This window comes from Taeniopygia guttata, chromosome 8, assembly GCF_048771995.1.
Source record: "Taeniopygia guttata chromosome 8, bTaeGut7.mat, whole genome shotgun sequence".
Taxonomy (NCBI): Eukaryota; Metazoa; Chordata; class Aves; order Passeriformes; family Estrildidae; genus Taeniopygia; species Taeniopygia guttata.
In genome coordinates, this window is record NC_133033.1 from 5,964,190 (window position 1) to 5,982,844 (window position 18,655).

Genomic DNA, 18,655 nt, shown 5'->3' on the forward strand with positions numbered 1-18,655 from the left:
TGAGCATTTTTGTGCAGTAGTGGAATGACTTGCACAATATCCCCCACAGCCTAAAACATAAACCCATCTACCGACTGTAAAAAATATTATTCTTTATTCATTTACTGCAGATGAGCATGCAGATCTTAACAACAGCTCTACAGGAATATATCTATCCTTACAGATGGGTTTGCAAGCAAAAAGAAACTTCACCTGTATTAGACAGTCAACACCAGCCAAATTTAGAAATAGTGCTGTGAAACAAGGAGGAAGGGGGCGAAGATGAGGAAAAAATAAACCATTTTGGCTGTGACAAAAAATAAATTCAAAAACCACTGAGCTTAACAAGTTATCAAAAAAACTAATAGGCAGTAGGGAGAGTGCTCTCAACCCAGCAACTTTTGATACTCCCTCAAACTAGTTTAATTACACTGAAACTACATCTGAAATAATGTGACATTAAGTATCCAATTTCCCTGTTGAAAATGGAATTGTCTGTACAGCTACCACCCAGCCTCGTCAGTTCTGCAAATGGTCCTGCAAGCTCAGTTAAAAATTCTAGAGGTCAGATTTCATACACCAAACCACACGAACTACACAGGAAATTTCTGCTGAAGATACTATACATAGAAATATAGTTTACAGTGCATGTTATCTGTATGCTGCATCAAAATGCTGATTTTCATTTCAGTCCTCACTCTATGACTACTAATATGTAACTATGTGGTATTTTTAGTGGTGGCTTTAAGATAAAATGCCTTTCTTAAATTTCAGGCTCTTAGTACTAAGGGAAAAGCTGATAAAAACATCCAGTGTTACAACTGAGCAGACACCCACACAACACACAGAGTGAAATTTGTAACCTAAGAAGTTCTATAAGAAAATTAAAACTTCAAACAATGTAAAGAGAAAGCCATAAAACCAGGTAAAGTGTCAAGCTGAATATAACAGAGATGAAACATGAGAATAATTTTGCAAAGCACTCCAGCACCTCAGTAGTTTGCTCTTGAGTAGTTAAGATGAAATTTCATAATCTCAACAAATTCATTAGTCTGTTTTATATGAGATTAGGTTAATAATTTAAGTTCTCACATAGTTTTAGAATTGAAAACCAAAAGATGCTTGGAAAAGTTGAAAAGAGCAATACCATAGAAAAAACAGTCTGGATAAATAGCAAACAAAATCAATCAGTATTTCAAGCCCAGCATTAATTTAGGAAGAGGAGATACAGGAAGTGCACATTTGCACAACAAATGCTTATTTCTTGATCTTCTGGTCTTTCAAAGCCACAGTAAAGGTAAAATGGGGACCCCTTCTCTCCTTCCCTGCCATGAAGGAAACGAGGCTTCAAAAGAAACAGGTGAGCAGAGTCACCAGAATGGCATTTAACAGCTTGGCAAACTCGTTCATTAGGATTCTGCCCATCTCAACGAGCAATCCAATTTTTATGAGGAACTTGTAAAATACACTTCTCACCTATTCACAGGCTGACAAAACAGGTTGCCTGCAGATATTGTTGAACCTCCACCCTTGGAGGGCAGAGCTCCAAACTAAACTGGATTTGACCTTTGACAACCTGATCTAAAGTACAAGTTTGCCTTGCAGTGAGAAGGTGCTTGGAACCGGTGATTTCCAGACATCTTCTCCAGCTGATGACATCTTGTGATTCTAAAAAACGTATCTTTGAATTATGAAAAAGAACAGGAATCCAGACTATTTCTGATCTTCAGAAACACACTGCCTCTATCTTACTGTCAGTACCTCTCTGAAGTAGTATAACTTGTTTTTTCCATTGAGCAACTACATCTATTTGTAAGTACACTTTATTAACTTCATGTAAAGACTCTGTGTTCACGTAAGTTTAAAAGAATTAACAGATGAAATAGCTGCAGAAGGCAGTCATTTAAAAAATTTTAGTCTGACCACCACCTTCCAAACCAAGAAGTTTGGTGTCAAAACAAGCAATTTGATGTCGGACTGCTCCCCACCAATAGAACTATACTGGAAAGAACTCTAGAGAAAGGAGAAAAAGGTACCATAGCATTCCTTCCCTCATCCTCCCTCCCTCCCACAACTTCTGCAGTGTCCCTCCCCTTCCGGACACAGCAAAAGCTTAAGGCCCAGACTCTCCAGGACACACCTCAATGCCAGTGTTTGCAGGAGGAGGCAGGGCCCAGCAGCACTGACCAGAGAGATCAGTGTCCCAGTGGGATCTCTGTGATCCCCAGTGATGTGGAGTGACCAGACAGGATGGCTTTCCTAGGAAAGGGTTTCCATGCTGCTCTCGAGTTGAGCAAGCACTCTGCATGCTAAGAGTTGTGCAAAATTATTCCATTCATACACAATCCTTTTTTTGGAGGAGGTAAACATAAGGGCAACAACAAAATATAATCTAATTAAAAATACATATTATGAGTCTTATTTTCACTACAGAACTGCTAGCACCAAGGGAGTTTCATGTTGTTTCCTTGTACTCCAAATTAGAAGTCACACATATCTCTAATACATTTGTATTCAAAAATTGTCCATGCTGAGAAGTAATTCAGCCTAATCTAAACCAGTTCTTTCAAACTCAGATGGGATGAAAAGATTGCAGCCTCCTTAGAAGAAGCATACCAGAAAAACTCAACTGTATTTCTCAAATAAAAGCATTACAATAATAGCTTTCCTGGGGGAGGAAGGCAGAAAACTGTAGAGTGGAATTTCTTATCTTTTTGGAGACACTTCTACATTCTTCATCTAATTAGGATTCTAAATCCAACAAAAAATTCCTGTGTAAGTTAGTTTGAAGGAGTGAATAAGAATGTTTTCCTTTCATCCACAGTATCTCATCAGAAACATATCCCTTGCCTACATGCTTGATTTTGATGAGCTAGACATTGCCTGTAAGGACCACTGATAAAAAATTGAAGAAAAACAAGAAATGAAATTGTAAGCCACTAAACAAGGACACTTTGGTGGCAAAAACAACTATTTTTTTTCTCTGCTAGATTTTTATGCAATATTTGAAGCTCAGAATGTAAGTGTTTGAAAACAAATATATAGGTTGTGGAAAGCATATGACCCTTTCAAACAGAATATTGCAATTCTTACAAGAAAAAAAAAAGGTCCTGCTCTGCAAAACACAAAATGCTTAGCAAAGACTGTGTGTACCTGTAGATACTATCAGATCTTCAAGAACAGAAAGTTCAGAAGACAGAAACATTTACACACTGATGTAAAATTGTGCCTTTAAAGCATAGGTTACAATTCTGAAACCTCACAAATACCAAGTATATCTTAGAGTCCCATTTCTTCACCTTTATAATCTATAATCAGTGCAGATAATGTACATAAATACACGTGCACAAGGGTATTCAGGCACTATCCTGATTATTTCATTAGCAAAATCTGAAAAGAGCAGCATGGCTGCCAACCCTATGCCCTCTCACTAGCACTTGGAAAACATCTACACTGGATATAGTCTTAATCTAAAAGAGCCTGGTTTTAGTTTTATACAAGAATTCTTGACTCACAAAAGAAGCAGCACTGAAAAGCCAGTTAATAACAATGTAATATACTTCAGAGTGTAATATACTTAACACACAAAGTTTTACTCTACCTTGTGCTCTTGCTCGCAGCTTTAGAAAGGTCAGAAAAAATCCTGGTTAATGTGATACTAACTGCTACTATCAACATTTCATAAACACTTTGCACCAGCATAAATGAATGGGAAACAAATCAGTTCCCCTGCTGTTTACTCTAACCTTCACTCTGCTCTTTATTTTGAGTCAGCATAAACATTTACCTTGTCACATAAACAACTCAATGTGGAAACTAATCAGGGTTAAAAATAAATGCAGAAAGAGAGAGCAGCAAAAATAGCAATTTTAAGTTCCAAATTCTACCCTTCTTGCCACACTGCCTCTTCCCTTTTGTAGAAGTAAGACTGACTGCTTCCACAAGCAGCACCAGCTCCTAGATTTTGGTGAAGCCATGGTGTAACTCAGTGTTTAAGCCTCTGTATCTGCTCTTCACAACAGCCAGCATAGATCCACTTATTAGAATCACATTTTCTTATAATTTGCTACTTAGGAAGTAAACACCTTGTTCAAATTATGGAATTATCAACCTACAAAGCAATTAATTTTCACTTACTTCCTTTCACTTTAATGGCAGATAGAAATGGCCCACCTTCATAGTTTCAGTTCCTTTATCTCTACAGAGGCCACTCAGAGGCTGAAGTAGTTTGGTATAGATCAAACAAGGAAGTTACTGTGTTACTGTGGTCCTAAAAGACATGAGCTATCCATTATAACTCACGAGACAATTCCAGAGCCAAATTCCACTGTCCAAAAGTACTTGTAGCACTAGGGTGCTGCCAGGGTGTACTTGACAGACAGGCAAGGAAAGCAGAACAATTAGAAGCATGTCCTGTCTGAATAGGACTGCTGGTTGATGTAAGATGCTGCTGGGGAACTGAAGAAAATGTGAGATAACTTATCTCCCAACACAAACGTGAAACTTTAGCCACAACATGCCTTCACCCCATGCACACCCTCCCCCTTAGGTCCTGTGGGTATGAGGCCACTGCTGTGCTGCCACTGCAAAGCCACAAGTCTGCTAATGCCACAATAGTAACAATTTGGAGATAAAATTCAAGCAAATCAGGCTTCAAGTGTATCTGAAATGTCTCCTCCTTATTGTTGTTCCTCTTGGATACAACATTACTAATTGTCAGCCCTCTGGGCAGTTTGAGTCCCTTTACACATTCTATGTATTTATGACTCAGTTCCTTGACTATAGCTCATTTTAGGATTGGGGGGAGGGGGGCAGAAGTGTGTTCTATCCTGTGTTTCAAACACTTCCATTATAAATAGTGAAGGACAGCACAGCAGAACATTTAGGCAAAAATAAAACCAACAAGATTAATCAGACTAGAGAACACAAAGACACCACTTCACCTCTCCACCTCGCATTAACCCGTAATCCTTCCTGATTTGGTTCACACAACACACGAACAGTTTGGCACAGTTACTGACAGCTCAGATGAGTCTTTGGTACAGCGAAGTCAGCTCTAAGTCTGACTTTCAAACTTGAACACTCCTGTACCAGCACAGGCAGACTGAAAAGATTCTGAAAAGATACAACATTTTGGGCAAAACCAGACGCCTAAAGGTTTTAAGTGACTGTGAACCACATGTTTAGTCAGCGACAGAAACTAAGAACCTAAGAAAATGCCTTTACAGAAAATAATCTCTGCCGCGGCACTCAGACCCCGCCATCCCGCTGAGCCAATAATCCCCAAAGAACGCATTTTTTTTTTGTCCGAAGGAAAAGCAAAGAGAAAGAACATCAAGTGCATGAAGCGCCGTTTTGTTCGCAGGCTATGGAAGCCAAGGCGTGTCTGTGTACCCGGACACAGCATCCCCGCGGGCACACGGGACCGGGCGGCACTCGCTGCCTCCCGGAGCCCCCCGGGCGCTCCGTGCCCGCGGCCCCGCTCCCGCCGTGCCCGGGCGGGGCAGCGCCGGCGCCGCTCGGCCGCCAAGGCCAGGGGCTCGCTGCCCGCCCCGAGGGGCTGCCCCGAGGGACACCGCAGCCCCGACCCGCGACCCCCGTACTCACACCGGCCATCCCGCGGTGCGACGAGCGCGGCGGAGCAGCGGGGCTGGCGCCGGGCCCCGGCAGCGCCGCCTCCCGCGGGGCGGGAAGGGGCGGGAAGGGAAGGGCAGGGCAGGAGCCCGGCCGCGGCCCCGCCAGCGCGTCACGACCGCGGCGGACGGAGATTGGAGCGGGGCCCCGGCAGGGCAGGAGGGGGAAGCCCAGCAGGGCCTGCCCGGCCAGGGAGGCGCGGGGATGTTTCTGCCGGGATTCACCCCGCGCTGTCCCCCCGAACTTCGGCCTCTGTTCGTTCCGCCCCCGCGTCCCTCCGGTGAGGGCGAACAGAAGGAACACCACGCTGCTAAGCCATGAAAGAAAGAGTTCTGGCAAGGAGGTGCAGTGGTGTTTCATTCTTAAATCGGTTCAGCAGCTCCCGTGGCAAAGCTTGGCATTCCCTGAATGGGGGTGTAAGTGAACACTACTCCACCGACTCCACGGCTAAAAGGTTACATGACCCGTACACTGAGGAAGGTTCAAAATGACTGAAGTAGGTTGAAAATGACTGGTGAGCACACAGCAGTGGCCCACAAAGTATTGCATTCAATGGTGAACATATTTACAAGGATGGAGTATGTGTTTCTTAGTACTCAATTCTAGTTTTTAAATTACTAACTTGGGCTTTTTTTTTTTTTTCCCTAAACATGCCTTACTTGTTTGAAAATCTCCAGGAATGTGAAGTTATGTAATGGGATATAGTCCCATTATTAGATGCTATCATGAAATCTCTTTCCATCAATATAACTACACTCACAATTTCTAGAGAGCATGGAACTGTACATTTTGATAAAACTAGTGTATATTCTGGTGTTTCATTCCTTGACTCTGTTTCTCCATGTCATAAAAAGTCTTCCAGGTGGAGAAAATAGCATAGATTCCTTTTCCTTCATTTCAGACCCTTAACAGGACCACTCACATTAACCTATTCGCTTTCTAAGCTGAGAATGGGGGAAGAGGCATCCCTTGGGAAGGAGCTCAGCCCTTCTACATCCACATATTGTTTCCTAGGTAATCCCTGTCTCCTCACATCCACTGCAGAGTGGGGTTCTTCAGCCCTTGGTCAGCTACTGTGTCCAGATGGAGAGATTACTTCTAACATACCCATGGTGCAGTAGGAGGGGTAAAAAGCTGATTGTCCAATGGGAATTTTTATCCAGGTATCTGCTGTTCTCTAAAAAATTTGTAGTGGTCTTTAACAGATGGAAGAAGGTTGAAACTCACTGTCTAACAGACAAATTGCCTGAGATAGTACAAGGGTCTAAAGTTAAATAGGTCAAATTCAGGCTTGTTCTAACCCTTTAGATTGGGTACAGGTCATCTAAATCAGTCTTCATAAGCTTCTCTTTATGCGATATTAGAGATTCACACTGAATCAAATGTTAAGAGACCTAATTCTCCTGCCATACTACAGAAGCTCAACCAAAGCTTTATTTAACACAAATAATGAACACCTGCTTTTAGATTTCTACACTGTCACCAGACACCTATATGGTACAAACCAAATCCCTTTCACAAGAGTTTGAGTTTCTCTCCAAGGCAAAAAAAACCCAAAAAAAACCCCCCAAAAAAAAAGTTCAGCATGTCTTATAGACATATCAAGCTCTAGAGTATCACCAGAAACTGATCTTAGAGCACAGAACCACAGAGTATCCAGAGCTGGAAGTGACCCACAAGGATGACAGAATCCAACTCCTGGAACAAGGCAACTAAAGCTAAGAATTATCCTCAACCCAACCATCTGTTTTTAGAACCAGAAAATTACTAATACCCAGCTTACACAGAGATATCCAGCTTCAAACAACTATTTATCATTTTTGTCATCCAGAAAGAAGTTCAATGCTGCTGTCTCATTTTAATTTCCAAATTAGGTGGCATACAAGCACATAAGAGGCTTGACCCAAAAAGGACTCCTAGTTTTAAGCAAAAAACCAACAAAAGACTGCAACCAAAACCCAAATTAAATGTAAAACAATAAATCCAGAACCTTACCATAAATATACATTATAAATAAATATAAGTTAATGATAACTATATATATTATAAATCTGAGTTAATAAAGGAAAGTGTCATTCTGACTTTTCATTATGGTAGGACAAGAAAAATATGACAGACTCGAACCTAAACAGATGTTTTCTATATCCAATTGTATAGGCCATTGAACAGCCAGATTTTATCCAGGATGTGTTGGATATTAGCAGTCATGCCACTGTATTTCATTGCTTTGAAAAACAAAAAGTAAAAGAAGTGAAAACTGAAAGTGAAACTTGCCTGAAGCTGGAGGGTATGGCGGAGGATGGTGTCCTCTAAAGCGTGGATCCACTTCTCCCTCTCATCTGCATCTCGAGCTGAAAAAATATTCAAAAGATATTGTTCAATTATATGCAGTCTTATATACTAAAAGGCATAGGCAAACAGATCTGATGGTCACACTAAATACGGAAATTAATCACACTGTCTTTGTTTATCACCCAGCACATAATTCCACATTAATATCCTGTTTCTTCTTCTGTGATTACAGCTCTGTTCCTTGCCCAGCTTTAGGGGAACACATGCAAACAGAGTTTGCACAGATATTCATCAATTCATTAAGTAATTTTAAAATTTTCTTATTTACAAGAAAATTACCTGTAATACATTATCCAGTAATTCTACTGCAGTGTGGACACAGTAATTTTCAGGTATGGATTCATAATGCAGGACAAACACCCCTAACAGGTCACTGATGTGAATAATGAAGCACAAAGAATAATCTTAAACATACAACAAACATTAAATTGAAGAAAATCCTACTCTAAAACTGCTTTCTTTTGCCCCTACCCCCAGTACAGATAGATATGCAACCTTTACTTCACTAGTCTGAAAGAGTTCCTTGCTGTGCTCTAGGAGTACTTAATAAACAAAGGAGCAGTCAGTGGACTCCAGGTAAAGAAAGAAGGGAAAATTCCAGAGGCATTAAATAGACTGTAAACAAACTGGCCTGTAAATGGATTGAGAACAGTTATTACCAATTGTTTCTAGTTCCTCATTCAAATGGAAGATATTAAAAGAAACAGGAAGCCTGCTAGAATCTAGCACCTATTATGAATCAGCGAACTGAGATTTCTATCTCACATATTTTTAAGGCGTTTAGAGGAAATATCCTTAGGTTATAGTGAAATGTACTCTCCAGCTCAAAATACTTTGTTTCTATGTTCCCCTCCTCACCCTTTTGTTTCCATTGCTTTTATTTTTTGGAATTCTGCAGCTTAAACCTATCAGTACTTAAAAATGCCCCAAGTCTTCTGAATATGTAGATTTTTCTAAACTCCCCAAAGATAACTCTACCAATTTAAAGATAAACATACTGCACTGTTTACTTCAGCATATATACACTAATTATCTCAAGTTAACAAAACCATCAGGAGAGAACTGACAATGTATGTGTTTGTGAGAAATATTAAGAATGTATTTTTAATATATAAGCTTGCTCAGAGTCTAACTGCTGAGGTGGCCTCACAAACAGTAGGACAAAATTTTTACTAGACACAAAGTATATGATTGAAATCTATCTACTTTTTTTCCTAAAAATACACATTTTTGCAATCTACTACAAGTCAATCCTTACTCACTCTTCTTTTAAAATAATAGAGGATGATCAATTGCCACAGGTATTTTGACCACAATACCTTTAACCTGGACTAATTAAAACTAGACAAAGTGCCTTCAGATGCACAGAGAACGTGGAAGAAGTTCAAGCAATTAAATGTTACTCAAAACAGCAGATGACTTTCCTGCAGGAAATGCAGCAAGTATTAAAAAGCTGGATATGCCTCATTAGAAAGAACTTCTAACTTACAGGACTCTTCTTAGTGGTGATCCATAATTTAATTGAGAAGCTGAAGCAGGCAGTGAGGACAAGTTCATACTGCAGTGAAAGCAGACAGGATGGAGGGACAAGAGGCCCTGTGAACTCCCTCCAGTGACTGCATTACACTAAATTCATTTTGCAACATGCAAATTACAGTTCTTCTTTTCACATTCTATGCACACATGTACACTATTCTTTTTGCACAGCATTACACCTTAACACTAATTTCAATTACTGAACTAGTCAACTAGAATAAATTTTAATGCTTCTTAGTTTCTTTGGTTCTGCTTACCAAAACCAGGCTCCTTGGCCTAGTCCTGCCAGACATATCAATCAAGTTTATTCTTCCCATACTATTATATAATTTATTCTTACTATACTATTCTTCCAGTCACCATTAAACATATATAGTTACCCATGTCATTAATCTATCAGTATTTGAAATGTCTCAGTGCTTTAAATTTTCAAAGGTGTGTCCAAAAGAACAGTGGTTAGCATTATTTCAATGTGTGTAAGGTTTCTCAGGTTTGTTTTCTGTTTTTCTGTGGTGTTTTTTAAATCACCATCTCCTAGTCCCAACAAATATCTTACTGGGGAACTGGGGTACAAGTCACTGAGGAGCTATTAAGTAATTAATGGGATACAAACATCCTATGTTGAAGGTTTTTTCCCCATGGTTATTTAAACTAAAAAGGAAACAATTAAGCTGCAGACCAGTGAATTAATCCTTGTGTTGCAGCAGGATTCCTGTGATCTTCCATACTGCCAGCAAAAAGAGGTCACAGTATTAGTTAAATACTGATCTTAATATACAGTAGCCCATTGACAAAGGTTATCACATTCTGTCTTGTATCTGAAACCTCACCAGAACAGAGAGGCCTTACAGTAGCAGGGAAGACCTAGAAACCAATTAATCCATACAGTTCCAAAATGAAACTGACTTTCCCGTGCTCATTAATAAACTAAATTTCTGAAACTTCTGCTTCTCTGATGACCCCTTTACAGCTATCTTTACCAGGACTCAGCAGAGAGGGAAAAAGCTGTTTTTTTCCTCATGTATTAGACATTGCAATCTTCTGGCATAACATGATCAATCCTTAGGGAGCACACATGAATCTCATCAATCCTGCTACTTAGAGAAAGTCTTGGGTATGATAAATCCAGGAACACTGCCATAAGACTGCTTACTGCATGGAAACAGCATCAAAACCTTTTAAGCACTCTCTGTTCAGGACACTGGTTTAATTTCAGACCATCTATCATCAATAGCAGATCCTTCTGGCTCTCCTCCATAGACTCTTTAGAAAACCATGGAGAAAACCAGCAGGATGCAGTTTTTAGTAAAGCAATATGCAAGAAAAATATATTTAATCAAAATGGCTGCTGTGAGATTAGGTGCAAGTAAAAGCTCCCTAATGGTAAAAGCAATTTAGAACTGAGCTGCTGCCAAAAGATCACTGATGGAAAAAAAAAATCAATGAGAACATTCAAAAAAGAGATTAGTCAACACACTCAGAAAGAATTTATGGGAAAAATCTACACACAATGGTCAGAGATCATTATCTACCCATCTGTAGGGAAAGCTAAATATCCAAGCTGTTTTTCATTTAAAGAAGGCAACTTTGATCAAAGAAAAAGCTCGAATACCTTTGCACCTAAGAAAGTTGTGATGCACAGCACCTAATATCCACTCTGTACCAGCAGATGCTTTCCTCAGCAGGTAGGGACAAGAATGCCCTGCTCATTAGTCCTTCCCTCAAGTACCCTGAAATCACTCCAATTTTTCCATTATTTGATCAGGCTCCATTTTAAAGTTAATCCCCTCCTCAATTCCTATGTGAAAGCTACTCCAGAACTTGTTTCTAACAAAACATTTGGGATAAGGCAATTCTTATCTAGTCCAGGGAATTACACTGGTGTGCTTATACAAAAATAGAGGAGTATTATCTGGTGCTTCCTGGCACAAAACTTCTAAAAAGAGAAGAAGGGCAAGAGAGATAAACAAGTTGCTTTTCCCCAGGCTGATTTTAGAATAACAGTATTACAAAAAACCAACTAGAAACACTGAAGAATACCTGGACATGAGAAATACCTGACACTTATAAAGGTGGTTCTTAGTCTGAGGGGTTAATGCAAGTGTTACCCGGTCAGCTGAAATTCAAATTGTGCTAGAGCATTTAACTATCCACAAAAATAGCCATGCTATGTCTGCAGTTGAGAGGGCACTAACAGTGCCTGTGTTTTTCTCTTATTTTAAGTGCTAGACTTCTAATTCACTTTTTACTGCAATTTAATAGTGAACACTTGCACGTGAAAGAAGCTAAATCCACACAGAGCTACATAATCACTGCTGTGTGCAGGAGACTGGAATCATTAATGGCTGAAACATTGCAATTTACTATGATTATGTCAATTAAGATATTTTTACTTTTTTTTTTCCTAGTAGAATTAATATTTATGAGTTAGATTACAGTTTGTTCCCATATGCCTAATCCCTCACTCCTCTGTGTCTATGGTGTATCCTTTGAAAGACACCTGTATAATTTACTGTGACATCTCAGGCATATCTAAGACAACCACAGGGTACTTAACATGATCACAGTCCTATTTATGATTATTTCAGAGAAACACACTAGAGAAGTATGTCATTCATTAAAGTGAGTTTTAATATGATATTTTTAAATGTGCATTTTTGGTGATCTGTCTGGTTATGCTTATTCCTAAGATATTTTCACACCAATCTAATATTAAAAAAGAAAAATCTGAACTCTTTCCTAGAGGAGGTCTAAAGAAAGGAAAGCAATTATTTGATGAAAGAGAAAATTATAGAATGAAAAAAAGTACTAAACACAAGAATTACTGCTTCTCCTGAAGAATTTCTGTAATTTTAAAAAATTGTGGTTTAAAATTCCCTTGTTTTATGAAATTGTCCTTTATCTCTGAACTTTCCAAACTGCTAAATCAGATATGTCAGGGATTTTAAAAAGTTCCGTTCTACAAGGATAAGAAGTCAAATGAAATGCAACTACATTAGATGCTCTCACCCTCTATTAATTTTCCAAATAGAGAATAAACTTTCTAATTTAGAGTTCCTATAATATTTACTTTGCTGTGGAGAGATTATATGTGCTTATATAACGTATACCAAATGTTAAAGTACAGCATAAAACAGATTACTTTTTCCAGCCTAAGCTTGGTAGCATCTAAAGATTAGATATAAACAAGTTTAACAACTCTGCTCCACAATACAGCATTTGCCACCAGCATTTCTAGGTCATGCACAGCAGTACTTGGAAGACAGAATACACACAAAATATATCACCTCAGAATCTGCATACTGGTGCTTATTTTTTTGTTTATGTGCATCTACATGGGCATTAGGATGAATGAAAAACCTGAAGAATTAGTGAAAAAAAAAATTACTAGATTACTTATAAAAACACCATACTGTTACAAGAAGAAATGCATATTTTATTTTCACTCACTGTGACCTACTTACAGGCAGAACTCAGCAAGAAGAGTCTATTACACCCACAGAGTCAATAGAGTCAATTATGCAGCCTTTATTCTGAGACCTTCCACTGATTTGTATGCAAAATTCCTGTATTTTCTCAGCCAAGTGCAGAACTAATGTAGTATCTTTACACACAAATTACCAGATAATAGAGATTAAATCCTGGCTACACCGAGATCGATAGGATTTCTGCCACCAGTCTCAATGGAGAGGGATTTTATCAGTAGTGCTCAATAAAGTGGAAAAGTCATGCATCACAGGACTGTTCCACAGCTAAATAAATTGCTATTTAAAGTCACTGAAGGCCTTTCAAACCATAGTAAAACATGCAAGATGAAGCAGGGTTTCACACAATCCTGGCAAAACACTGTACTTCCACTGCTGACAAATACCCTTCAACACATGCAGCTCCTACATCTGGCAGTAGCTTGAACATTATTTCCTCTATATCATAGTTTTGGAGTTGCCAAAATCATTACTGTCCCTCCTCCTAAAGCCATTCTCCACCCACACACATAAATCAATCCTCCTTTTGTTCTTCAGGTGTCTGACCAGCCTGAGCTCCCTGTCCCTTAAAGGAAACTCCTGTGCAGTCACAAGACACAAAGTCATGCCCAAACAAAAGGCATCAAAAGGTCTCCTGAGTACAATGTGTTTGTAAGATGAATCTGTGATCTTGAGAAATCAACTAAACTGTTCTTTGATTGCTACCTAAGCTCAAAAGCCTTTTTAGTAAGCTTTATGATCAGCCCAGAAACATGGCTTTGGGTGGAGACTTGTATGACACAGGAAACCCATGAACAAGTTGCTATTAATTCTTTCTGGATATCCATATATAATATGTAATTTTGTAATTAAACATTTCTGAGCGTAGGACAAATTGGCAAGTATATGGTTTTTCACTAGAAAATAATATTTAAATATTAATAATAGCAGCACTAAGCAATACTTCCTATGGTATATTCTGTGGAAATGGGTATTAGGGTATGCTTGCATTTAAAATACTCATAGAATCACAGAATGGTTTGGTTTGGAAGAGACCTTAAAGATCATCTCATTCCAACAACCTGCCATAGGCAAGGACACTTTTCACTATCCCAGGTTGCTCAGAGCCCGGGCCAACATGACCTTGGACACTTCCAGAGATGGGGCAGCCACAGCTTCCCTGGGGAACCTGTGCCAGGGCATCACCACCCACACAGTAAAGGATTTTTTCCATTGCAGATCCCACTGATAAAGCTCTGAAACTACTAGTTTAAGGTAGAAACCATATTTTGGCTTGAACTGAAAAAAATCAAAATAGAAGAACAAAAATATAACCATTTTCTTAGCCAATAAAATTGTTGTCAATTTAACAGGTCAAATTCAAGGTTATTGCTATTTGGAATTTCTTGTTAAAAGAGAAGGAAAAGAGTGTTGAACTACTCAGTATCTTTCCCCTCCTTATATGAGACCTTTTCTGGCCATTTTTCCCCTTCCAAAATACTTGCCAAGTATCACATATAGAGTTAAGAGATTCATATTGATGCCAAAAGTAACAATTTCTTCCAGAGGAAGAAAAAAACCCACCAAATCAACACACAGAAACTGTTTAATAGTATTATTTCTTTCCTACTCTCAAATTTAACACATATTTTGAAATCTGCAGCTTCAACCTTAAAAAGAGAAAACCAGAAACAAAAAACAGAAAACAAAAAAATTGTTTGTATATGACCATAACAATTGAGTACAGGAAGTCCCATTAAAAATGGCATAACCATGGGGGATTAGAAAACAATTACAACACAGGATGCTGCTGGTGCAAGAAGGACCTGCATGAAACAGGAAAAGCACAACCCTGCACCATTCCCTGCACTCTGGTCACATGTCCCAACCACTCAAAATACCAGTGCAATACATCAATAGCAAAAAGGAGGCAGAGGGAAGAAAGGGAAGACAGAAAAATCACTGCAAAGCTAAACCTAGCTCTGGCTCACAGAGGAATTTCTGTAGTTATGCCAATCAGGGGAGGATGAGATGCAGCCCAGAGCTTTGTGCAGCCCAGACCTGGTCAAGTAAAGGGAGGATGACAAGAAGCTCAGCTTTACTCTGATCACAGCTGCTCATCCTCCTCTGCAACATAAAAGCACAGTTGAACATTGAGGAATTCACTGTTTCAGCACCACCAGAAGCCTAAAATACCCAGAAAAATGTTAACTTAGGACAAACAGTGTTGTCACAGCACTTACAGACATCACTGAAGAAACCAGCATACACCAAGAATTCACATCAAAATCTCTCTCTAGCCATTTTTCAATATCAAATTAAAAAAGCTCTTAACCTTTTTGTTTTTAAAGGCTGCAATTTATCAATCGTTATTTAAATCAGGTAATGTGATAGACTTAAGTGCCTGTTTCTACCACAAGATCAGTCAGCTTCCTGTCATCTATTTGGTGGACAATGTCAAAGATTTCTAGAAGACTATAAATATTGACTATTTCTGCAAGTAATGTTGAAACACAGGTAAAAAACCAATATAATTAATTTTGATATGTAATACAAATACTTAAAATCTCACATTCTGATACTGCTCAGCACCAAGGCTTTGTGAACCCGAGCATATCCTCAATAATAATGCCTCTCACATTAACAAAAAATCTTTGCTTTTACAACATTATGGCAACCTCTTGCTGGGCATGTCTCCCTTTTTCCTCAGCTGGGATGGTGGGCAGACACATATCAAGCTACATAACTGGGAAAGGATGGGGAAAAAGGAGAAATCTACCTTTATCAGCTGACAGCTTTCATGTAATAGGAGAATAAGTTGCACAGCAACATTCATGCTTCATTTCTCAGATACTTTTGTGGCAGGAATAGGGAAGGAAAGACAAAAGCTAAAGCAAAATCATCTCAGATCAATGCACTGGACTGCTTCCAGTCTTTCCATCCTTTATTACACAAAACAGTGGAGACAAAACTGATATGCCTTCCAAGGACCTGTACTGCAGGCTGTAAGAATAAGAACTGGATTTTCAGGTAGGAGTTTAAAAATCTCATTTTTAAAAAAAAAATATTAATTCTTTTTTCTGCATACAATGTGTGTTTAGTGAAGTATTTCAGTCCAGATAGAAGCTATTATTGCTTCAGGTTAGACAGAAAATCAAATATCAAGAAGAAATGTAACAATACCCTTGCCAGTCTCTTGAACATCATGTTCCCACTCTTGAATTTAAGTCACAAGCATCCCAGTGAGGAGAAAGAGCTAAGTAATATAAAAGATTGAAGAAGTGAATTTCCAAATGGAAAGAGCTTAAAGCTTGGTGATGATACAAAGATGTTAAAAGAAAAACAAACCGAACCCCCACAGTGTTTGAAAGTTATGGAACATTTAGAACAGGGACATGTACTGCAACAAGGAAAAATATATTACCAAGAAAAAGCTTCCTGACAGGAAGGTAAATTAAACTAAAAGTATTATCCCAAATGCCTCACAGCAACTTGAATGGATTTTTGCATCTAATCTGAAAAAACTCATGAGGGAATACTTTAAGATCTACCTAATTCAGAAGCCTTACAAGCAAGCCATGAAACTGGATATTCAGCATGACAAAACAAGGACAAACCAGGAGATAAAATACATTACTTTTAGATCTGTTTTGAAATTTTTGAGGTCATTCTACCTCCCTTCCCCCTCCAATATGAACAAGCATCAATATTCCTGTTCATAACAATAAAATACAGGGAAAAAATCTGCTGGGCACTCTGGCAGAGCTGAAGCCAAGCTGACAGTAAAAACAAAACATGCTGTTTGTTTTATTGTCCATATTTATTCAGTTAACTTCTGTCCGTTACACCCAGTTATTAATTATGTGGATCCCATTTGGGATGTACCCAGTCACCTTTCAAAACCTACAATATCTTTGTAATGAAAACTTTTTGACTTTTACTGATGTTCAATACAGGGATGGCCACTAGGAAGCACAGCTGAGAACAGAAAAGAGGGAGACTGACACAGGTAGAAACAAAACATGAACTTTTCTTCTGAGAAAGACTCAGAAGTTGACAAAACCCAGTGACAGGAAAATCTTAGTAGGAGATGCTGGAGCTTTGGCACTTCAGAAATTCAGTTACACACATATGGAATCAACTTCCACGTGAGAAGCTGGTCAGACAGTTTTAAATTACTTACTTGCCCTTCATTTCATTACTTCCATCTCTACTGAGTTAGTCAGATGTGCAACTTCAAGCAATTGACATTAAGAAATAATTAAATAACCCAGAAGGAAGTTTTCCTTTCATTTTTCATGAATTCAAATTCTATCACTGGCTGTCAGCAAAATTTCACTGAGGCACCAATCAGTACTTAAAGTCTGAGTGAATGGAGAGTCTGCAAGAGAAACTGCAGGTGGGATCCCAACATAGGTCAGGAGATCTCTGAAAGCTTGGATTTTTAAAGTTCTGGTTTTTCCCCAGCAAGAAGGCTCCAGCTTGTTTGGATCCCTGTCTGTTCTTGAGAAAGCAGGAAGGCAGCAAAAAGGAAGGGACTGTCAGCTGCCATTCCTGCAGTTTTCTCTAGTCCAAGACTTCTTTTATAAAGGGTGAATGAATTTACAGCTATGGCTATCTTGCAGAACAAAAGCTGTGTCTTAATCAGGTATTAAAAATTAGGAAGAAATTGTTAAGAATTTTGTATGTTTTCTTGGATTATTCCCAGAATCTGCCCTACATATCCTATATAATCTCAGCATACATGTTGTAATATTTACATTATTAACCACTTGCCTTTATGATTGAAAGTGACCTACATTTTGCATAAGTTAAAATCTGTGTGACTGAATTAATTTAATATAATGTACAAAAATTTAACATAAATATGACAGAGGCTGCATGAGGTGAGAATGCATTCACAGTGGCTGTAAGAACTATAAGAACTACTACAGTTCCACAGACCTTTTTTTGACACTGAAATATCACAGGATTCATATCTTGCCTGTCTTTATACATGTTTGCATTAAATTCATGTGTATTAATACTGTGCTTGTGTCATTATAATTTCCTGGGTATCAGGGACATTATCTTCATAATATGCTAATAGAAAAGGCATAATACAGAAAATAGTGTACAATATCTTAGCTGTACACTAAAGGAGGATACATAAATCCTGGCCTAATATGATATGCAGAGAAAGAGAAATTATACAGCACAAGATGTGACAACATTGCTGTTCAAAAATTACCAGTATTACTTAGAGTAGAACATTACTTATGTCAAAGACTATCAGTTTTCTTAAGACATCTGGCTACCCAAAGGAGAATACAGCACATAAGAAATCACTGAAAACAAGATGTATTAGAAAAGGTCTATCTTAGTAACTAAAAATTAGAGATTTCTAGATTTACCTGTATCAAGTTCTCAAATATTCAGCAGTATTTAGCTTGGTAGTACTGAAAGACTGCCCTAGTACAGCATTCCATTACTGCATTAGCAATTAGCTTGCATTTTAACAATTATCCTTGGGAACAGTAGATTTAAGTATTACTGTGAGCTCAGCACTGTGAAGATATATTTATAAGGCTTAATGCAGTGAAAAGCCAGAGGACAGCAGCAGCATTTAGGAAAAACTACAGCACAAGGAATACAGAAGCCAGTGACAATATGGTGTACAATTAATATTTATAATTAGAAATAGTCTCACA

The 18,655-nt window shown here is 38.5% G+C and overlaps 1 protein-coding gene across 5 annotated transcripts in view; it reads right to left on the bottom strand.

Annotated features, from left to right (window-relative positions):
• OSBPL9 (oxysterol binding protein like 9) overlaps positions 1 to 18,655 on the bottom strand; it is a 57,501-nt gene that overhangs the window by 24,870 nt on the left and 13,976 nt on the right. For 3 of the 5 annotated variants that reach the window (XM_012575299.5, XM_002197045.7, XM_072932929.1), the window contains one exon: positions 7,888 to 7,964. In XM_012575299.5, the coding sequence (XP_012430753.2) occupies positions 7,888 to 7,964 (77 nt within the window). Of the gene's footprint in view, positions 1 to 5,586; positions 5,685 to 7,887; positions 7,965 to 18,655 lie in introns of those variants that run through there. The other 2 variants (XM_030279288.4, XM_041717740.2) reach the window with 2 other exon arrangements.